This window comes from Myotis myotis, unplaced genomic scaffold (genome assembly GCF_014108235.1).
Source record: "Myotis myotis isolate mMyoMyo1 unplaced genomic scaffold, mMyoMyo1.p scaffold_m19_p_3, whole genome shotgun sequence".
Lineage (NCBI taxonomy): Eukaryota > Metazoa > Chordata > Mammalia > Chiroptera > Vespertilionidae > Myotis > Myotis myotis.
Genome location: NW_023416335.1, coordinates 207,193,100 through 207,214,377, shown reverse-complemented (window position 1 = coordinate 207,214,377; position 21,278 = coordinate 207,193,100). Strand labels below are relative to the sequence as shown.

Below are 21,278 nucleotides of genomic sequence, written 5' to 3'. Positions count from 1 at the left end.
TCAGAGAGGCTCACCCACACATGCCACCAGCCGCCGCTCTGAGGGGTAAATAATTGAAGGCAGGTCACACGAGCCCGCCCGCGTCACAGGATGCCTTCCCCCGGGTCCAGTTACGCCCCAGATCGCAGGCTGACATCCCGGCTGGTGAATAATTAAGCTGCCGCCTCCTCCTGGCCAGCCCTCCATTTCTAGGTCCCACTCTGTAGCTTCCACCACCACCGCTGAGCAGTGGGCACCGGACAGACAGACAGACGGTACCGACCCGGTGCTCCCAGCCCTGCACACCAGCCTGCTGCTCAGCCCGGCGCAGCCGCTCCATGGCCCCCGAGATGGACCAGTTCTACAGGTCCACCATGGCCATCTACAAGGTGAGCCCTGCAGCAGCGGCTGGGCCGGCTCCGAGGGCAGGCTGAGCGTGGCTGCGGCGCGTGCTGGCGGGGAAGGCGTGGGGCCTGGCCGGGCTCAGCTGTGGGCGTGGGGGTGGGGGAGTCTCAGCCACCCCAGCCCCAACCTGAGGCTCCCGGGCAGGGGTTTGTCCACAGTCACCCGGTCTCAGCAGGAGCCTCCGCCTCCCAGACGCTGGGTGAGGCAGGACAGGGCCCAGCTGCAGGGCCCCAAGAGCCGCCGCCGCCGCCGGGGGGGAGTGGGGAGTGTCTGTCTGTCTGTCTCACTGTCGTTTCTGAGCCCCTCTCTCAAACTGCCCACTTCACTGCAGAGGGGTTGCTGCATTTCCAAAGACCCTTATCGAGCACCTGTGTGCAGGCCCCTTGCACAGGAGGCCTCTCAACATCCTACCCGTGGGGTCAAAACTGATCACCCCATTTGGTAGATGAGAACTCTGAGGCCAGAGAGGTCAATCAGCTTGTTCAGGGCACCAAGGGAGGCAGAGGGGCTGCAGGGATTTGAAACAAGACCCAAGTCCAGGTGCAGATCATCTCCACCACCGGATGCCCTCCCACGGGCCATGCTTGGGGTGGCCTTGCTCCCAGAAGGCTCTTCTTAGAGGGGGGCCAGATCTGCCCTCACCTTTGAGGTGACTGTGGGCAGCCTGTGTGTCCAGTCCAGCGAGGCCTGGACTCAGGCCCGGGTTGAACTGTGCCCAGCTGGGGACTGCGACAGACTGGCAGGCTTCACCCAGCGGAGGCTCAGGACCCTCCGGGTTAGGTGTGTGAGCAGGAGCTGGCCAGGGGGGCCCTGGTCTTGAACAGAGATGGCCTCTGAGGCCCGTGCAGGATTCTGGGTGACCCCAGGTTTCTAGGCTGGCTCCCCCAGATTCTGGAGGCTTCTCACGGGGCTAGGGGTGCCCTGCTCCTGAGGCCCAGTGACTTGCCTCTGCCCATCATTCCTTCTTCCTCTCCCAATCCTCACCCTCCCTCTCTGCCTGGGTCCAGAGCATCCTGGAGCAGTTTAACCCCGCCCTGGAGAACCTGGTGTACCTGGGCAACAACTACCTGCGGGCCTTCCACGGTGAGTGTCCCCCACAGCCCCCCCAGATTCTCCGCACCCCACACCAGGCAGCCATTCACCACTTCTCAGCAGCACCCTCTCCCCCAGTGCTGCCCACAGAGGGTCACGAGGCACCGATAGGATGGACAGCCAGGGGCACACCTGGAGCCAAGTGCCTCCAGCCCTGCCCTGCCTTTCGGTTCTTCAGAGTCAAAGTCTGCCCCCCACACCACAACCTGAGCCTGCCCCCCATGCCCCACACCTGCACCCTCCCCACCCCACCCCTACCTCTATACCTGCACCCACCCCTCACCCACTCCACCCCACCCCTACCTCTACACCTGCGCCCACCCCTCTCCCGCCCCACCCCACCCCTACCTCTACACCTGTGCCACCCCTCACCCACCCGACCCACACCCCTACACCTGCATCCACCCCTCACCTGCCCACACCTGCGCCCACCCCTCATCTGCTCCACCCCTACCCCTACACCTGCGCCCGCCCCCACCCACCCCATCCCTGCCCTACACCTACACCCATCCCTCACCTGCCCCACCCCTGCCCCTACACCTGTGCCCACCCCTCACCTGCCCCACCCCTACCTCTACACCTGCGCCCACCCTCATCTGCTCCACCTCTGCCCCTATACCTGTGCCACCCCCATTCGTGCCCCCCACACCTGCACCCACTCCTCACCCATCCCACCCTACCCCTACACCTGTGCCCACCCCCATTCCTGACGCCCCCCACCTGCGCCCACCCCTCCTTATGGGCACACACAGATGCCTGCACCCCCACCTAAGAGAGACCACACCAAAGCCCAGGAAGAGCGCCAGGCCCTGTCCCGCAGCGAGAACCCATCCCGCGCTGCCCCCTCTCTCCGGCCTGTGCCACCTCAGACATGCCACCAGGCCCCACCTCCCTCTCACATGCACCCACCCAGATCCCTCCGTGGCCCCTGCACACTCTCTCTGGTGGAAGGAGGGGTCCCCAGAAGGGGGGGCGGCTGGAGGAGGGACAGGGCTGGACCCCTCTTCCTCCCGCGCAGCCCTGTCCGAGGCGGCCGAGGTGTACTTCAGTGCCATTCAGAAGATCGGGGAGCAGGCCCTGCAGAGCTCCACCTCGCAGATCCTGGGTAAGGGGCTCCCCTCTCTCTCTGCTCTGCACCGTTTTGGGGCCTCGGGGGCTCCTCCCGGCCCCTCCCGGCCCCTCTCCGCCCCAGGCCTCCTCCGCTGTCCAGGCTCCAGGCACCGCCTGCCTCCCGGTGCAGCCTCACAGCCCCGGGCTCTGCTTGCCCCTCATTCTCCATCCCGGAGGGGATTCCTTTTACAGACTTGCCTTTCCAGGAAGTCCCCCAAAGACACGGGTCCTGCAGCCCAGGCTCCTCCCAGCCCTCCCTGCAGGGCCCAGAGCCCCATGGGAAACCCGGGACTTTGTCCCGAAGCCCAGCCTCAGGCAGGCCCTTCTGGAAGCCTCTATTGGGAGGAGGGGATGGGGCGGGATTCCTCTCTGAGCTGCTGTTCTTGGGCCTCCTAGGTGAGATCTTGGTGCAGATGTCAGACACCCAGCGCCACTTGAACTCTGACCTGGAGGTGGTGGTGAGTATTGGGAGGGGTCACCCTCCACATCCCGCCTGAGGGAGGACTTGCTGAGACCCCAGTGACACGGCACCAGCCGGCCAGGCTCTGCCAGGCACATGGGTCTGCAGCGTCTTGTTCTGGCCTCCGGCCACCTGGGCAGCAGGGACCATTTCTGTCTCCACTTCACAGAGGAGGAAACTGAGTCTCAGAGATGCAGCCACTCTCCCAAGGTTCCAGCGTCAGAGGAGGAGCCAGGAGAGACAGGGCCTGCCCTTCCCTCCCCTGGGGAGCAGCCTGCAGTTTGACCTTGTCCCGCCCCTGAGAAAAGCCCTCCACACCCAGCCACCCCGGAACTGACCCAAGCTTCTCAGAGGACTTGCAGGCCCTGCCGGCACCCCCCCCAGTCACAGCCCAGCCACCCCGAAGTGCTGCACCCTATTCATAGCCCAGCCACCCCGAAGTGCTGCACCCCAGTCACAGCCCAGCCACCCCGAAGTGCTGCACCCCATTCACAGCCCAGCCACCCCAAAGTGCTGCACCCCAGTCAGCCCAGCCACTCCGAAGTGCTGCACCCCAATCACAGCCCAGCCACCCCAAAGTGCTCCACCCCATTCACAGCCCAGCCACCCTGAAGTGCTGCACTCCATTCACAGCCCAGCCACCCCGAAGTGCTGCACCCCCATCCACAGCCCAGCCACCCCAAAGTGCTGCACCCCAATCACAGCCCAGCCACCCCGAAGTGCTGCACCCCAGTCACAGCCCAGCCACCCCGAAGTGCTGCACCCCAGTCACAGCCCAGCCACCCCGAAGTGCTGCACCCCATTCACAGCCCAGCCACCCCGAAGTGCTGCACCCCATTCACAGCCCAGCCACCCCGAAGTGCTGCACCCCAGTCACAGTCCAGCCACCCTGAAGTGCTGCACCCCAGCCACAGGCTAGCCTTCCCCCGCTGGGCTGCTACAATGCTGTCCTCTCACAGAAGCCCCCACCCCTGCCATCCAGCACAGTGGCCCCTCCTCCATGAAGCCCCCCTGACTCCTGGGCAGGTTCAGTCCCTCCTCCCTCTAGACCCCCCAGATGCTCCCCTCTGTTCTTAGTGCGTGGCAGTTAGGAGCACTGGGTTCAAAGCCCAGCCTCACCGTTGCTGGCTTTGTGGCCTGGGGTGAGCTCTCCTGGCATAACCTCTCTGTGCCTCAGTTTATCTGTCTGTGAAATGGAGACAATCACAATAGCTGCCGTGTAGGGTCTTGTGAGGATTCAGTGAAATGGATACGTACACACCCTTCGCCTGGCACCCGGGCCCTTCGAGTCCCTTAGCTATTCCCTGCCCCTGTCCCTGCCAAGACTGAGAGCTCTGCTGGGGTGTGGTCTTCTCTCCGCAGCTCGAGGGCCTGGCACGGGGACTGGCACTGAGCAGAGCTTCAGGACTAGGAGGGAAGAATGCGCTGGGAAGGGGGTGCGGGGCTTGGCCAGAGCGGGAGGAGGAGATCGGGCGTTCCGAGGGAGCACAGTGGCCAAGCGGGGCGTGAGCGCGGCACCCATGGGAGACATAAGCCAAAGGCCGGAGTTGGGGCAAAGGGGCGGTGGAGGCGGTGGTGAGGGGCCTTAGAAGCTTCTGAAGGAAATTTCCACTGATTGTGACAGTCCGTGGTTCTCAAACACGTGGGGGGGACCCTAAAACTCGGGGTGCTCTTTGTGGGACACCATTACATACTCATCAGTGTGGTTATCAGGTTGAAACGGGAAACAGTTTTACCAGCGGAAACTGTGTACCCACCTGCACAACCCCCCGGGCGACTCCCCGGCCTCTGGGTGGATGCAGCCGTGCGCCTGCACCGCCCCTGGGCTTGGGCGGGAGTATGGAGCCCGGCTCCCACGGGCAGCCCGGGACTGCCTGTCCTTGTGTTTGATGGCTCTCCGTGTCACTGGGGCACCCCTGGGCCGGACGGGGACAGTGTCACCCAGGCCCGCTCTGTAAAAAGAGCTGCCACCTCTGGGCACCGGTGTCTTGGCTGTGACAACCGGGCAGGGCCGTTGGCCAGAACCACACTGGGCAGCACAAGCCAGCGGCGGCCTCCCTCTCTGGCTCATTCATTGGACGGCTCCTCACTGCCTTGTGCCAGGCGCTGTCGTAGGCACTGGGGGTCCAGCAGGCGACAGCTCTGCCGTCCCCGAGAGCGGGGCCAGCCCCAGCCCCAGGCCAGGAGGCGCGGGTCTGTGTGAACTGTGCAGTCGGCATTTCTTACGTTCTGCGTCATTCACTCGGCATACGGGCTGTGAGTTTACCCCCTGCTGTTGCAGGCATTGATGCTTTGTTTTGTTTAACTGCTACGTCTTCCATTGTACGAATATACCACGGCTTGTTTACCTCTTTTCCAGTTGACAGTCATTTGGGTTGCTTTCCGTTTGGGGCTATTAGAAAGGGGGCTGCTGTGGCCCTGGCTGGTTTGGCTCAGTGGATAGCGCGTCAGCCTGCGGACTGAAGGAAGGGTCCCTGATTTGATTCTGGTCAAGGGCACGCATCTCAGTTGCAGGCTTCTCCTCAGTCTGGGCCCTGGTCGGGGCGCATGCAGGAGGCAACCCATCGATCCATCAATATTTCTTTCTGTCTTTCCCTCTCTCTTCCACTCTCTCTAAAAATCAATGGAAAAATATCCTCGGGTGAGGATTAAAAAAAAAGAAAAAGAAAAAAATTAGGGCTGCTGTGAACATTCTTGTACAAATCTTTTTGTGAGTATATATCTCCATTTCTCTTGGGTAAACACCTAAGAGATGGCCCTTCGGGCTGATACATACTTAGCTGTACAAGAAGCTGTCGGAGCGCTCTCCGAAGCCCCCGGACGATCTGCACTCCCGCCAGCGGGCCTGAGGCTGCTGGCACCCTGTCCTTGCCCACCTCCCTGCTGTCAGTCTGCCTGACCCTGCCTCCTCACGTCCTCACGGCTGTGGAATGGTGTGCCTCGCTGTGGTTACATTTTGCATATCCTGGTGACTAAAGGACTTGCTGGACATTTGCATATCTTCTTGCAGGTGTTTATTTTAATCTTTTGACCGTTTTTTATTGGGTTACTGTTATCGCTGACTTTCCGTGTTCTTCAATAGAGTCAAGATGTGAGTCCTTGGCCAGACGTATGTACAGTGAATGTTTTTTCCAAGTCTGTAGCTTGTCCACTCATTTTCTTAATGGCGTCTTTGATGACCAGAAATTTAAAATTTTTATGAAGCCCAACTTGGCAGTTTTAAAAAATGGTCTGTGCTTGTGTCCTCCCCAAGAAATCTTCACTTACCCCCATCGCAAAGATAGCCTCCGACGTTTTCTTGTAGAAGTTCTATGTTCTGGGCTTTACACTTATGTCTCTGTTCCATCTCAAATGTATTTTTGTGTATGAAGTGAGAGGGAGTCAGGGTTCCTTTTGTCCTGGACGGATATTTGGTTGTTCCAGACCATTTTTTTAAAAAAAAAAAACTTCCCTTTCCCTGTTCATTTGACTTGGTGTCTTGGTCAAAAAGTGATTTGTTCTATATGTTTAGGTCCATTTCTGAACTCTCCATTGATTTTCAACCGGTGTGGCCACAATAATTTTTAAAACGTGCAGTGCCTGGCTATTTAGTCAGGGGCACTGACCTTTTCACCCTTAGATTGTCAAATAAAAAAAAAAAATGAGCCGAACCGGTTTGGCTCAGTGGATGGAGTGTCGGCCTGTGGACTGAAGGGTTCCGGGTTCGATTCCGGTTGGGGGCATGTCTCTTGGTTGCGGGCACATCCCCACTGGGGGGCATACAGGAGGCAGCTGATCGATCTCTCTCATCGATGTTTCTAGCTCTCTCTCTCCTCTCTCTTCTTCTCTGTAAAAAATCAATAAAATATATTTTTTAAAAAAATGACAACAGCGAACACAACAATAGCTATTCTGTGTGAATGAATCAAAATGATACGGTTTTTGGTTAGATAAGCAAAAAAAAATATTTTTTGATGTGCTGCAGAATTTTAGTAATTAGTTTATGTGTGCCATGAGGTAAAGATTGAAAATCACTGCTCTACTCTGACCATCAGTATCTTTGTCTATCCTTATACCAATACCACACTGTATAAATCACTGTAACTTTATAGTAAGTCTTGAAATCAAGCAGTCTAAGAATTTTTTCTTTTTTTTCAAAATTGTCCGCTCCGTTAAAGATCCTTTACATTTCCCTATACATTAGAGAATCAGCTTGTCAATTTCTCTAAGAAAGCCTGCTGGTATTTTGATAGTGATTTTATTAATCTGTAAGCAGTGGTCATCTTAATAATATCTAGTCCTTTGATCCATGAACATGGTATGCCGCTCTATTTATTTATTTCTCATAGCAATGTTTTGTCATTTTCAGTGTAGCAGTCTTGCACATCTTTTGATAGTTTTATTTCTAGGTATTTGACGTTTTTTGAAGTCATTCGTAAATGGCCTTTTAAAATGTCATTTTCCACTTGTTCATTGTTTGACTTATAGTTTAGTAGGATCACTCTGGCTCTTATACTAAAAATAAAATAGTGTCCAGCTGGTATAGCTCAGTGGTTGAGCATAACCTATGAACCAGGAGGTTACAGTTCGATTCCCGGTCAGGGTACATGCCTGGGTTGTGCACTAGATCCCCAGTAGGGGGTGGGCAGGAGGCAGCCGATCGATGATTCCCTCTCATCATTGATGTTTCTATCTCTCTCTCCCTCTCCCTTTCTCTCTGAAATCAATTTAAAAAGTTTTTAAAAGAATAAAATAGCTGTGGAGGGCAAATGCAGAAGCGGGAGACCAGTCAGGAGGCTGTTGCAGTAATCTAGAAGAGGGAGGTGAGGCCGGGGAAAGGGTTACAGCAGTGATGGTGTTGGGGAGACCTCAGATTGAAAGTAGAACCAATGAGATTTCCTGCTGGATTGGATGTGTGTTGCAAAAGAAAGGAGAAAGTCCAGGTAACTCCAGGGTCTTCACCTGACCAACGGGAAAGGTGGAGTTGCCATTAGCTGAGGTGGAAAAACTGAATGTGGAGCCGTCTGGATGGAGAGGAGAGGCCAGGGGCTCAGTTTAGACAAGATAGGTGTGAGATGACGATCGAAGACAATCGGAGAGGTGGACGCCTCAGCCGCACACAGGAAACTGGGGCTGGGATGGCCGTCTGAGCATGGGGACTGCTCATGGGGGGGGGGGGGGCGTATGTAGTAAGGAAGGGAAGAGGCCCAAGGCCTGAGCTCTGGGTCGACCCAGCGTTAAAGGGTCAGGGAGATGGGGGGACTCAGCAAAGGACGGAGCGGCCAGGGGTGGGGGCGAGAGAAACAGGAGAGGGTGCCGGCTGGAGGCTGGGGGAACAGGTGTTTCCGGAGGAGGGAGTGGCCAGTCGCGTCCCGTGGTGATGACTGGCTGAGGTGGGTGAGTCCAGAGAGCTGACTTAGCAACATGGAGTCTCCGTGACCTTGACAAAAGCATTTTGTTGGCGTGGCAGGGCATGGCCTGACTGCAGGGGATTCAAGATCAAATGGGGGTTCGGCCCACAGGCAGTTCCTTCAAGGGGGTCTCCCGTGGAGATGGCAGAAGTCTTGTGAGAGTTCCTGGGGTCACACAGAGCTGGCAGCGATGTTCCCAGCAGCGGGGCCGCACGCAGGGAGCCTCTAGGACGCGCTGATAGCGCGGGGGCAGGGAGACGTCTGTCCTGACCTGCTCGGAGTCCTCAGCCTGCCTGGGCAGGGACTTCCTGGTTGCAAAGCCACCTGCCAATTATTGACAGGCGTCTGCTTCCTCCGCCGCGAGAGCGCAAAGTCCGCGCAAGCATCATCCTCCACAGACCCGTTCCTCCAGGAGCGTGCGGGACTTTCCATCGCCTGTGCCAGCCCATCTGGTGGGGGCAGCCTCGGCTGTGCCCTCTCCGTCTGCGACCGCAGTCAGGCCGCGGCAATGAGCCGCCTTATGGCCCCTCTGTGCGCTCACCCTGCCGCGGTGGCTATGGCCCCTCTGTGCGCTCACCCTGCCGCGGTGGCTATGGCCCCTCTGTGCGCTCACCCTGCCGCGGTGGCGCAGCCAGATGTGATCGGAGCAGGAGTGACATCATATGATGGAAGGGGCTTGTTCACCAGCAGTGTTTCCAGGCAAGAGGAGAGGGAGGAGGAAACAGAATCAAGAGGAGGGAGACGGCTCCCAGCTTGTCTGCTGTCAGTATTATAAGGACATTTGAAACCATCTCTGCCCCCCCCCCCCCCGCCCCCCTCAGACAGCCCCTTCCTCCCCACCTCCTCAGCAGGCCAGCTCTGCAGTAGCTGAGGGGCAGCATGTCCGTCTGTTGGCTTTGTGCGTCTGTGATGTTCTCTGTGGCCTTCAGTGTAGTTCAGGTTCGTCTCCCAGGTGCCAGTCGCCTCTTTCCTAGCGCTGGCTACACACTTGTCTGGGGTTTGAACGTCTGCCCAGCCCCACGTCTCCCATAAGCCTGTGGTTCCTACTGGGCGGTTCAGCAGGATGTGGGATGTTCGGGAGCACGGGTCTGTGTCCAGGCAGGAATCCCGACCTGTCTCTTCAGGGGGAGGCAGGCCCAGGAGGACAGTGGGATCCTCCTGGCTGGGCGGTCTCGCCAGTTGGGAAGTTGCACTTCCTGTGGATCCAGCAGAAAAGGCCCCACACAGGCCAGAAGTGTGTACTCAGTGCAGCTCATAACACTAACACGCCCCACACCACTTACACACACACATACACACACCCTCACTCACACACACACACATACACAAACACACACATACACACACACTCACACACACACACACCCTCACTCTCACACACACTCATACACAAACACACACATACACATACCCTCACTCACACACACACACACACATATACAAACACACACATACACATACCCTCACTCATACACACACACATACTGTCACACACACTCATACACACACACACATACTCTCACACACACACACACCCTCACTCATACACAGACACACACATACTCTCACACACACACACACACACCCTCACTCATACACACACACACCCTCACACCCACACTCACACACACTCTCACACAGCTTCACTCATCCACACACACACACACACACACACTCACACACACACTCACACACACACACACCCTCACTCACACCCACTCACACTCACACACACACACACCCCTTCACTCATACACACACATACTCTCCCACACACCCTCACACACACACCCTCACTCACACCCACTCACACACACACACACACTCACACACACCCACTCACACTCACACACACACACCCTCACTCTAACACCCACTCACACAACACTCACACACACACTCACATACTCACACACACATACTCTCACACACACACCCTCACTCACACCCACTCACACTCACACATACACACACCCTCACACCCACACTCACACACACTCTCACACACCTTCACTCATACACACACACATACTCTCACACACACACACTCACACACACACTCACACACACACACACACACACACACACACATACTCACACACACACTGGTAGCCACAGCTCAGCGGGTTAGGGTGTGGCCAGTCGCTTACAGACCAGCAATTACCAAAGTTTCAGAAACAATTGTGGGGGAAAAAGTTACAATTCAGAACTTTTATATTTACTGGTTTTCCTGCATCCTGGAAGGAAAGTCCCAGCATTCCTTTTCTGGGCGATGCCGTACCCCGGGGGACAGAGCCCCCGCAGCACAGCAGGGAGAACCCCGTGGCAGGAGGTAGGATGCCAGCAGAGGTGACGGTCCCCAGAGGCGGAGGTGGCAGCGGGTGAGAGACGCTCCTCTCCGCTCCCTGTGCAACCTGAACTCCAGGGCAGAGAGGGCCGCTGGAAGGACTGAAGAGCTGATGCCCCAACGATGCAGAGTGACCCAGGGAACACGATGGGACACAAGCGAATGTGCCAGGCGACCGCTGAGGCCCAAAAACAAAGCTCGTCGGGTTTATCGGGCTGGACCTTAGCAGCACCTTGCCAAACCTTTACTATTACAGGTGGGGAAACTGAGGCCCAGAGAGGGCCAGCAACTTGTTCAAAATCACAAAGCAAATTGGAGACACAAGCAGAACTAGGACCTAGCTCCTCTGAGACGGCTCAGAAGCCTCCCCTGGCCTCCCGGCCACCCAGTGGTCAGCCGCCTTCTCACCTGTCACGGGAACCTACCACCCCCACAGCTAAGGCGTCAGCCGTTCTGAGCACTTTTCCGCTGGGCCCAGCCCTGCCCACGGTGCCAAGGATGCAGAGATGGGTCAGACTTGGTTCCTACCCACAGTGCTCGCTGCTCATACAAAAGGGCTGAAGAGGGCCGAGCAAGAGATGCTGTCCTGTGGCTGGAGGGGTGGACAGTGACCGAACAGATGTACACACCTTTCAGGAACTAAATGACTGAGCAGCGACCCCGCCGGGAGGTCAGGGGGCAGGCATTTGAAGATTGGTAGGGAATCCAGGGACGGGGAATGGCGTCGCCAAAGCACAGGCTGAGACCAGGAGTAGAACCAGGGGTCGCTGGCACAGTTATCGAGGGTGTTTGAACGAGGTGCCACACTTAGTGTTTCTCATGATTAACATGTAATCCCACCTCCAGCCAGGCACTCTTGCTACGCCCATTTCTCTAATGACCCGGCAGGTGCCTGGTGTGTGAGCACTGGGTGGGCAATGGGTCTGAATGGGCAGTGCAAGGGATGCTGGGGCCTGAGAGGGGAGGGGCCGCCTGACCACCCCCTGCCCTCCGCGCAGGTGCAGACGTTCCACGGAGACCTGCTGCAGCACATGGAGAAGAACACCAAGCTGGACATGCAGTTCATCAAAGTGAGTCTGGCTGCCGCCTCTTCCCGCCTGACAGATGGCACCGAGGCCAGCGCTGGGCAGTGCCCGGCCCCAGGGCACCCACGTTCCCAGCCGAGCCGCCTGCCCTGTCCAGCGCTCTGGCCCATGGGCCAGGCGTCCAGAGCTCTTGACGTGGGTCTCCCACCCCCACCCCCACCCCCAGGACAGCCGCCAGCACTACGAGATTGAGTATCGCCACCGAGCCGCCAACCTGGAGAAGTGCATGTCTGAGCTGTGGCGCATGGAGCGCAAGAGGGACAAGAACGTGCGGGAGATGAAGGTGCGAGGGCTGGGGACAGGACTGGTCTCTGGGGGCCCTCTGATACCCTCCTGAGCTCCCCCCACCAGCACCAGGCCACGCCCCGGAGTGTGGCTTGCCCGAGGCCCTGCTGAGGTCAGCCAGCCCCTGGAGCGGGTGGAAATTACTGGTCAGGGACGCCCTCAGCACTGCTCCTTGCCTCCCCAGGCGCCCCAGGCCCCTCCAAAACCCTAGCACCTCACTAGCTTACCCCGCTTCACTGAGCAAACCCGAGACCACTGGTCATGCACTCCTGAACCCACTAGCAAAGGTGTAACCCACCCTCCTTCCCCTCCCGCCTGCCCAGGCAGGGCTCTCCTCCCTGGCTAAGGCCAGCCCCCCCCAACCCCTCCTCCCCAGCCCCTCCTCCCCAGCCCTGGACTCTTTCTCCAGGAGCTTCGTCTCCTTCCCTGTCCCCTCTTCTGGCTCCTCTCATAAACTCCTCTCTTTTCAGAATCTTCCCTCCCAAGTAGAGGGTTATTGATCAACTCATCTGCACTTTCATTAAACCAGTCTTCCTGGGCACCACCTCCGTGCTGGGCCCTGAGCTGGGTGCTGGGGACAGAGGGCTGTCTGGGGGGACACAGAGCCCAGGCTCAGGAGGACGAAGCTGCCTGTGACAGGGCAGGCCCGGAGCTAGGATGGGCTGGGTGTTCAGGGGAGGCCCAGGAGGAGGCGGCTGGGTCAGGGAGGACAGGGAGGCTCAGAGAGCTGGCGCTCCAGGTGGGTGGAAGGAGGCACCCACCCCCTGCCTCAGCCCAGACCCCCCTTCCCCCCAGGAGAGTGTGAACCGGCTGCACGCACAGATGCAGACCTTCGTGTCTGAGAGCCAGCGGGCCGCTGAGCTGGAGGAGAAGCGGCGCTACCGGTTCCTGGCCGAGAAGCACCTGCTGCTTTCCAATACATTTCTGCAGTTTTTCGGTCGGGTGAGCTGGGCTGGGAGGGTGAGCTGGGCTGGGAGGGTGAGCTGGGCTGGGAGGGTGAGCTGGGCTGGGACAGCATTGGAGCCCTCGGGCTGTGCTCTCGCGCTGGCTGCACAGAGGAACCGCCCTCCTTCCTCCTTTGCCTTCTCTCTTCCTCGGTAGCTATTTTATTTATTTTCTCTCTCCATCTATTTCTTTTTCACTCATTTCTGTGTCTATTTGTACTATCAGATATTCGTGCATTTATCCACTCATGGCTTCGTTTATTCTCACATCATTCACTAATTCGTGCATTTATTCATTAGTGTATGAACCAGTTACTTTTTCATTCCTGCTTGCATATACTTCCATTCACAAATTCATTGATTCATAGGTTCATTCAGTTATTGTCTGTTAATTTTACCCGATGCTTTAAATCCTCTATGCTTTGCTATTTGCTAAGACCAATCAGGTTTTTTTCATTTCTCATTGTGTTTCTAATGGGTTCCGCTTTCTGTATTTTGCTGCCACGTTGTCAGTGCTGTTGGGTTTATGAGTGTTATACCTTCTGGGTTAGTGTTGTCATTTAGGTTCTCACTGTCTCTCATAATCCAGTCTGAAACTTTTAATTCCACTTCATCTGAAATTAATATTGCCCTTCCTACTTTCTCTTCTCTCATCCATTTTTTTAAAATATTTTTTTTTTATTGATTTCAGAGAGAAAGGGAGAGGGAGAGAGAGATAGAAACATCAATGATGAGAATCATTGATCAGCTGCCTCCTGCATGCCCCACACAGGGGGTTTGAGCCCACAACCCGGGCATGTGCTCTGACTGGGAATCAAACCCTGACCTCCTGGTTCATAGGTCAATGCTCAACCACTGAGCCACGCCGGCTGGACTCATCTGTTTGTTTTAGGTGTGTTTTTTATGTTACTAACATATAGCTCAGTTTTTATGCTTGACCCGTCTGACATCTGTCTTCTCAGAGGAATTCGGTCTATTCCTCTTAACCTGACAACTGATATACCTGTTTTACTGTTTTCGGATGAGTTCACTTAACTGTATTTACTTTGTCATTTCTTCTTTTTCTCCCATTCTTGTTTATGTCATTTGATTGAGTTACTATTTCCCTTCCCCTTTATTAATTTGGAAATTCTACTGTTCTTATCTCTACTCATGATGACCACACTTTGTGACCCTCATAATCACATATATTTACCTATCATCTTTTTTAAAAATATATTTTTATTGATTTCAGAGTAGAAGGGAGAGGGAGGGCGGGAGAGATAGAAACATCAATGATGAGGGAGAATCGTTGATCGGCTGCCTCCTGCACTGGGGATCGAGCCTGCAACCCAGGCATGTGCCCTGACCAGGAATTGAACCTTGACTTCCTGGTTCATGGGTCGACGTTCAACCAGCTGAGCACATCCTAGTGTCGCCCTAGTGAGTGTGAAGGGCTGTCGCGTTGGGGTTTTGATTTGCATTTCCCGGATGACTAGTGATGCTGAATATCTCTTCATGTGCTTATTGGCCACTATATGTCTTCTTTGGAAGGAAACTCCTTTCTGCCTGTGTCCTTAGAGTTAACCTCCAGCGGACCCCTCCCTGGCTGCCTCCTGCATGCGGGGTGGCCTCCCAGCAGGGGCCTGGGCTGGTTGAGCCTGACTTCCCCGAGGTATGGGGAATGGGCAGCATGTTGTCTGGCCCAGCTGGGTTTGAGAACATACAAGATCTGACTCCTCAGCTAGTTAACCATAAACATTTACCCGTTACTATGGCGAATGCACGAGATTCAGAACAAGACACAGAGAACTGTGACTCCTGGCACAGGGAGGCATCCTTCTCGTCCGTAGCCATCAATCAGTCCTTGCTTAGCCCGGGTCTCCTCAATAGCGCCTCCCCCACTGCAGTGCCTCCCAGTGGGTCGCACTCTGCAAGCACAGCTCCAGGGTGAATCCCCAGGAATGGAGTTTGAGAGTCCGCGGATATAGGCATTGGTTATACCAAGTCACACTTCCACCAGCAGTGTGTGCGAGTCCCTGCTTCCTGGACAACACTGTGAGCCAACTTTCTGATCTTTGCTCATCAGAAAGGTAAAAAGAAGTGTTTTTTACATTCTCCCATGATCCTCTGTGGCTTGAAGGACTGTACAGGTTCCTTCCCAGCCGGGGGCGATGCTGGCCGGAGGCAGGGCTGGGGGAAGCCAGCGATGCTGAGTGCTGCCCGGGCTGGGACGTGTGGTGGCCGTCACTCCAGGAGCCCCTGCTGCCCTGGCAGGCGCTCTCCACCGAATAGTGTCAAACTAGACAACAGCAACAACAAAAACTTTAAAAAATGTGGCCTGCAGGCCCTCCTGGTTCTTGCTGTGCTCACTGCCTCCGAAACAAGCTCACAGAGACCTTTGTTGTAAGGGGTTCACTAATGACTATGCAAGGCAACAGGGAGACCGTCCCTCGTGACCAGCTCCCAGCTGCTCCTGTGACGTGAGGCTCTGAGCCTGTTTGCTGCCGGAGAGTATGCTGAGGTTCCCAGCAGCTGGGCCAGGGAGAAGGGAGTGGCCACTGAAAGGCAGCAAGCCCCCTCCAGGCTGGTGCCGGCCATTTCCCTGCTGCCGTGAGGCCAGGCCTGGAGCCATGGCTAACTGCTCTGACCCTCGGCATCTTTCTCTCTAGGGTGGAGATAGACTCGCACATACCTCCCAGAGCCATTGTGAGAATCAAGTAAGAATAATGCAGGCGAAGCCTTTAACACTAGGCCTAGCAGAGCACATATTCAACAAAAGGAAGCTTTCATTACTCCTCAGGTGACAGTCTGGAGCTTGGCCGATCCCTAGGGGACGGAACGCTTGAATAAAGAGAGGAGTTCGTCTGGCAGGGCTCAGGGGCTGAGCATAGATCCATGAACCAGGAGGTCACAGTTCGATTCCTGGTCAGGGCACAGGCCCCGGTTGTGGGCTCAATCCCCACTGGGGGAGTGGGGGGGGGGGGGTGCAGGAGGCAGCTGATCAATGATTCTCTCTCATCATTGATGTTTCTATCTTTTCCTCTCTCTCTGAAATCAATAAAAACATTTAAAAAGAAAAAGTGTGAAAAATTTAAAATTGGAGAACTGTTTTGATTGATTTAATCTATAGAGGTGACTGGGTGACAACACAGACAGATTAATACCATTGAAGACAGTTTTATTACATATCGCAGTCCCCAAAACAAGGATCATGTCCTGCCACCCAGGACCACCTGGGGAGGCACCAGGGGTTGGTCAAGAGGCAGAGGGAGCAAGAGGAAATCATGGCCCAGAAATGTACTATGGTTTCCATGGAAGGAAGAGGCAAACCAGGAGAGGTAACTTGAAGCAGGTTTGGGATTGAGTAGTTTCAGTGGGCTCTGTGGCATAGGGGCGGGGTCTGTCTGTCTGGTACCTGGCTCTGGGGTGATTTAGGGCAGGGGAAATATTGGCTTGATGGGTGAGTTAAAGGAAGTGGTTGGGGATGCAGCTTTGGATTGTTGGTTTGCATACAAAAGGCCTGTTCAGGGGCAAGTTGTTTAGGATCCCTAGGGATTATCTACACCACGGAGGGGCAGTCTCTCCAGGAATAGCAAGACCTCGGGATATCAAAGAATCATAAAATACAGAAAATTTAAAACATGATTAATATACATTGCAGGTCTAACACTTAAAGCCCTCCTACCCCAAGCTGTTGTGGTCAGCTGCTGAGTGTGTGTCCTTGAAAGTGTCAAGCAGAGTTCAATGCCCCTGTATTGGGGACCCTGGAAAAGGGGTGCCATGTGACTACAGGGATGCACTGGGAACGGGGTTTGAAAGGCCTCTTTAGAACACTGCTCCCACGGGCTCAAACAAGCAGGTGCTTATTTAGTGACTGGGAAGTTCAAGGGTTCGGGTATAGCTGGGCCCAGGAGCACAGCCCGTCATCAGAAATTCGCCTTTGTTGCTGCTGAGTTGTAGTTTCCTGTGTTGGCTTCACTCTACCTGTTTAGCAAACCCCACGAGGTAAAAGGATACATGCCTCCAGGTTGTTCCAGGGTGAGCACTGGGTTTGAATTCTTTGGTCACAGTTTTGGGGTAAGTGCCATCCCTGTGGCCAGGAGGACGGAGCACCCTGAGTGGCCAGCCTAGGTGCTGCCCTCCTGCCGCCGGGGCAGTGGGAGAACTCCGTCAGCCCAGAGCACACAGAGAGGGGCAGGGTGCCTGAGGGGCCTTTGACAAAAGTGGGGGTGCTTGGACCGTGGGCAGACTCAACGTGACACCAGCATGATCTTTAGCTCCCGACAGCTACCAAAGCTCTGCGTCTCCAGGATCCTGGGGCGCGCTCGGACCTGGGTGACCGCGTGTTCTCACCCACCAGGCCCGGGGGACGCTCCAGAACCGCGTGCTGCTGTGGAAGGAGCAGTCGGAGGCCAGCCGCAACCCGTCGCGGGCGCACTCCCCGGGCCTGCTGGGCCCGGTGCTGGGGCCGCCCTACCCCTCGGGCCGCCTGACGCCCACCCGCCTGGACATGGTGAGGCCCTGGGCGCCCCCGCCGCTCTTCCCTCCGCCACTCGTGCCCCCGCCGCTATTCGCGCCACCGCTCGTGCCCCCGCCGCTATTCGCGCCACCGCTCGTGCCCCCGCCGCTATTCGCGCCACCCTTGATGCCCCCGCCACTGTCCCCGGCGCCCTCCGTGGGGCCCTGGGGCCTGTGGCCCTCCGCGCGCAGCCTGCTCCCGCCCCGGGTCCCGCTCTACGCGGCGCCCCCGACCTGGCCCTTCCGCCCCGGCGCCGCCTCGGCGCCCCCCTGGTGGCTGGGCCACCGGCCGGTGAACCCCTACGCCGACTGGGACTGGGACTGGGACTGGGGGTGGGGGCTGGACTAGGCGCGCGGCCCCCCCTCCCCGCCCCACCCTCCCCTCCCGTGTCCCCCCGCAGCCCCCGAGGCCTCTGGGAGAGGTCAGCTCCCCCCGCAGCGGGCACGGCCCCGGCCCCGGCCCCGGCTCCTACGGCCCCGAGCCCAGCGAGGCGAGGCCCGCGTCCCAGCTGGAGCCAGACCGCCGCTCCCTGCCCCGCACGCCGTCCGCCTGTGAGTGCCGCGCCGGAGCGGGCAGCGGGCCCTGGGTGCGGGTCCGGGAAGGGACGCGGGGGCCCCCGCCCACGCGCCGCGCTCTCCGCCCGCAGCCTCGCTCTACGCCGGCAGCGCCCAGCGCTCGCGCTCCAACTCGTTCGGCGAGCGCCCGGGCGGCGGGGGCGGCGGCGGGGGCGCCCGGCGAGTCCGCGCCCTCGTCTCCCACTCGGAGGGCGCCAACCACACGCTGCTGCGCTTCTCGGCCGGAGACGTCGTGGAGGTGCTGGTGGCGGAGGCCCAGAACGGCTGGCTCTACGGCAAGCTGGAGGGCTCGTCCACGTGAGTGGGCCGGGGGCCGGGGGCCGGGGGCCAGGGGGCGCGGGGCGGACCCGGAGGCCTGACCGCCAGCTCCGACCGAGACGTCCCTGATGGAGGTTCCCCATCTGCTCCATGAGGGAGCAAGAGCCTCCTTACCGAGGGGTGCGGCCGTGAGAGGTGGGACAGGCGGGAACGGAAGACTCAAGCGGAACATTACAGAACCTTATTACGAGCACCTACTGTGCACCCGACACCGGGGGAGGGACCGCTTCCCTCTGCGCCCCGGTCAGCCGGACCGGCTCTGATGGGGTGGGCGTGGCCTCCCCAGGCGGCAGAGGCCGTGCTGGGCCCTCGCAGGCTGGCTGCTCTCCTTAGTCACTCGCAGGGGAAATCCTTGAAGGACCTAAACAGGCAAAGACTCCAAAGGCAGGCTGTCCAGGGCACCGGGGCCGGAGGGCAGCAGCTGGGCCGGGAAGGAGGGAGCACAGGCGGGGGTCAGGCACCTGGGCGTGGGCGTCCCTTCCGCTGGACCTGCCCTTGGCTGTCACCCTGTCATCATGCTTGTGGTCCGTCCCCTGCCAGGCCAGGAGCCTCTGGGGAGGACTGTGCCTGCCTCTCTGGGCCGTCATGGTGGGTGCTCAGTGAGCAGGGATTGAAGGGGTGACCCTAGTCCTTGGACATGTTGCTTTCCTTCCGGATCTCCAGTTCCTCCTCTTAAGGAGCCCGAGCCTGGGGGACACGAGGCTGGGCTGGTGGCCTTGAATGCCAAGAAAGACCTTCAAGGGGTGACATGCGCTGCCCTCGGCACAGCCCTGGAGCAAGCCGCACCTGCAGGGCCCCGGGCTTGTGTGCTCCCGGGGAAGGTGGTTGGGTCACGTTGTTGGGCCTTTGCTTAGGGGACCCTCTGCTTCCCCAGCAGGAGCGGCTGGTTCCCCGAGGCCTATGTGAAGCCATTGGAGGAGGTGCCCGTGAACCCCATGAACGCCTTGAACCCCGTGACCTCCATGAACCCCATGAACGCCTTGAACCCCATGAACGCCTTGAACCCCATGACCTCCATGAACCCCATGAACCCCTTGAACCCAGTGACCTCCATGAACCCCATGAGCCCTATGAATGAGCTACCTTCCAGGTACCTGGGTGGTCAGAGTTGGGGCAGGGGTGGGGACTCCAGTGGGGGGTGACCCCACCCATCAGGGGGCTATCTGTGAGTTGCAGTCCTGAGTGGGCCCACCCCCCTGTAGCCTCTGGAGAAAGGGCACCCCGTCTCTCTAACTGTGAAGGTCATTGTGTCCATCCCTCTGCCGCCTCTCAGGGCTGCCTGCAAGCCAACAGTCTCCTCTCCCCCAGGCGGCGGGGATGAGGCTGTAGGAAGCTCAGGGGCCCAGAAGATGGGGCCTGACCCCTGATCCCCTCCCTTCCCCTCCTTTCTGAGCTCAGGTCCTACCCGCTCCGGGGCAGCCACAGCCTAGACGACCTCCTGGACCGGCCGGGTAACGCCACAGCGCCCTCAGAGTACTGGGACGGCCAGCCCCGCTCGAGAACTCCCAGCCGGGTCCCGAGCCGCGCCCCCAGCCCCGCACCTACACCTTTGCCTGGCAGCCGCCGAGGCAGCATGGGCAGCACGGGGGTGGCCACTGACATCAAGGTGAGCCCTCTCCCCCAGGCTGTCCACAACCTGGGTCACCAGTGGGCAGGGAGACTGCAGACCCCGGAACCCTCTGTGCTTTCCCACTGTGTCTGGCAGGGGCCCCTCCACCGGGCCTCGGTCTGCCCATCTGTGCAGGGAGGGGTGGGGGATGTATTCATGTCAGGGACTAGAGCCCCAGGTGCCCTGCCAGGAGCACTGGGAAAGGCCTGTCCTCCCTGCCTCCCAGGGAGGACACACCAGGGTCGTGGGTCAGAGCCGGGGCGGGGTAGTGACACAGGGAACGGCTCCCCATAAGGCCACCACCGTCTTGTCCCGGAGATTGTCCTCTGGCCCAGAGGCTTCTCAAGTCTGAAACCCACAGAATCCTGGGCCTCAGGACACCAGGGCTGCACGCCCAGAGCCTGGCACTGGGGGGCCGCTGCCTCGTAGAGGGGGAGAGGGAGGGGCAGGAGCTGGCTGGCCCCTTAACCCTCCGGACCTGGCCCTTCCTCCCCTGCAGAAGCTCATGTCCTGGGAGCAGCAGCCACCAGAGCTCTTCCCTCGGTGAGTCTGGGGCAGGACTGGGCCAGCGGGGACTGGACTCGGTAGAGGGAGACAGGGTGGGGATGAGTGTGGGTGACGGGACAGGAGGCAGGGTGGACACCTGGCTCAGGTGTCCAGGTGCCTTCCCCGGACCCACAGCCAGCTGGAGACCTCTCTCTGACCTCTCCCCCCACAGGGGCACTAACCCCTTTGCCACCGTAAAGCTGCGTCCCACTGTCACCAATGACCGCTCGGCGCCCCTCATCCGCTGAAGGCCTTCCTCCATCAGGGGTCTGAGGTCGCCCCGCCACATGCCCAGAGCTGGCGGCAGCAGCAGCAGCAGCCGTGGATTCGAGATGCCGGGGCCCTGATCCTGGTGGGGGGCGCCCTTCCCCTGACCAAGTCCCCAGCCTGAGCAGCTCTGAGGGCCCCGGCATGGGGTCTGGGACCTTCAAAATAAAGCAGGCAGAATGGGGCCAGCACCACTTCTTCCCGTCCAGGGGCCCCAGGACTCTCCCTGGGGGCCTACCTCACGCCCCCATCCTCTTTCCCCTTCTCCACCCCAGTGGGGAGGAGCCCCTTACACACCCTCCCCCTCCCGCACTTGTCCCCTTTTAACTTTTGTAAACAATGAGAAATAAAGCAAGTGGACAGGC

At 58.3% G+C, this 21,278-nt stretch overlaps 2 protein-coding genes across 3 annotated transcripts in view; both read left to right on the top strand.

Annotated features, from left to right (window-relative positions):
• PLA2G6 (phospholipase A2 group VI) overlaps positions 1-301 on the top strand; it is a 44,832-nt gene extending 44,531 nt beyond the window's left edge. Inside the window, exon 18 of the mRNA XM_036299708.1 lies at positions 179-301. Within this exon, the coding sequence (XP_036155601.1) occupies positions 179-206 (28 nt within the window). The 3' untranslated portion in view covers positions 207-301. The remainder of the gene's footprint in view (positions 1-178) is intronic.
• On the top strand, positions 237-21,278 carry BAIAP2L2 (BAR/IMD domain containing adaptor protein 2 like 2). 2 transcript variants are annotated; one of them, XM_036299712.1, is made up of 14 exons: positions 237-368; positions 1,392-1,467; positions 2,495-2,581; positions 2,983-3,044; positions 11,782-11,853; positions 12,035-12,151; positions 12,949-13,095; positions 17,440-17,592; positions 17,999-18,149; positions 18,245-18,470; positions 19,369-19,581; positions 19,890-20,097; positions 20,600-20,643; positions 20,819-21,278. In XM_036299712.1, exons 1-14 carry the CDS (start codon positions 318-320, stop codon positions 20,892-20,894), a joined length of 1,683 nt encoding a protein of 560 aa, XP_036155605.1. In that variant the 5' UTR covers positions 237-317; the 3' UTR covers positions 20,895-21,278. The 2 variants fall into 2 exon arrangements, with proteins under 2 accessions (XP_036155605.1, XP_036155604.1); XM_036299711.1 differs by having other exon boundaries at positions 19,366-19,581.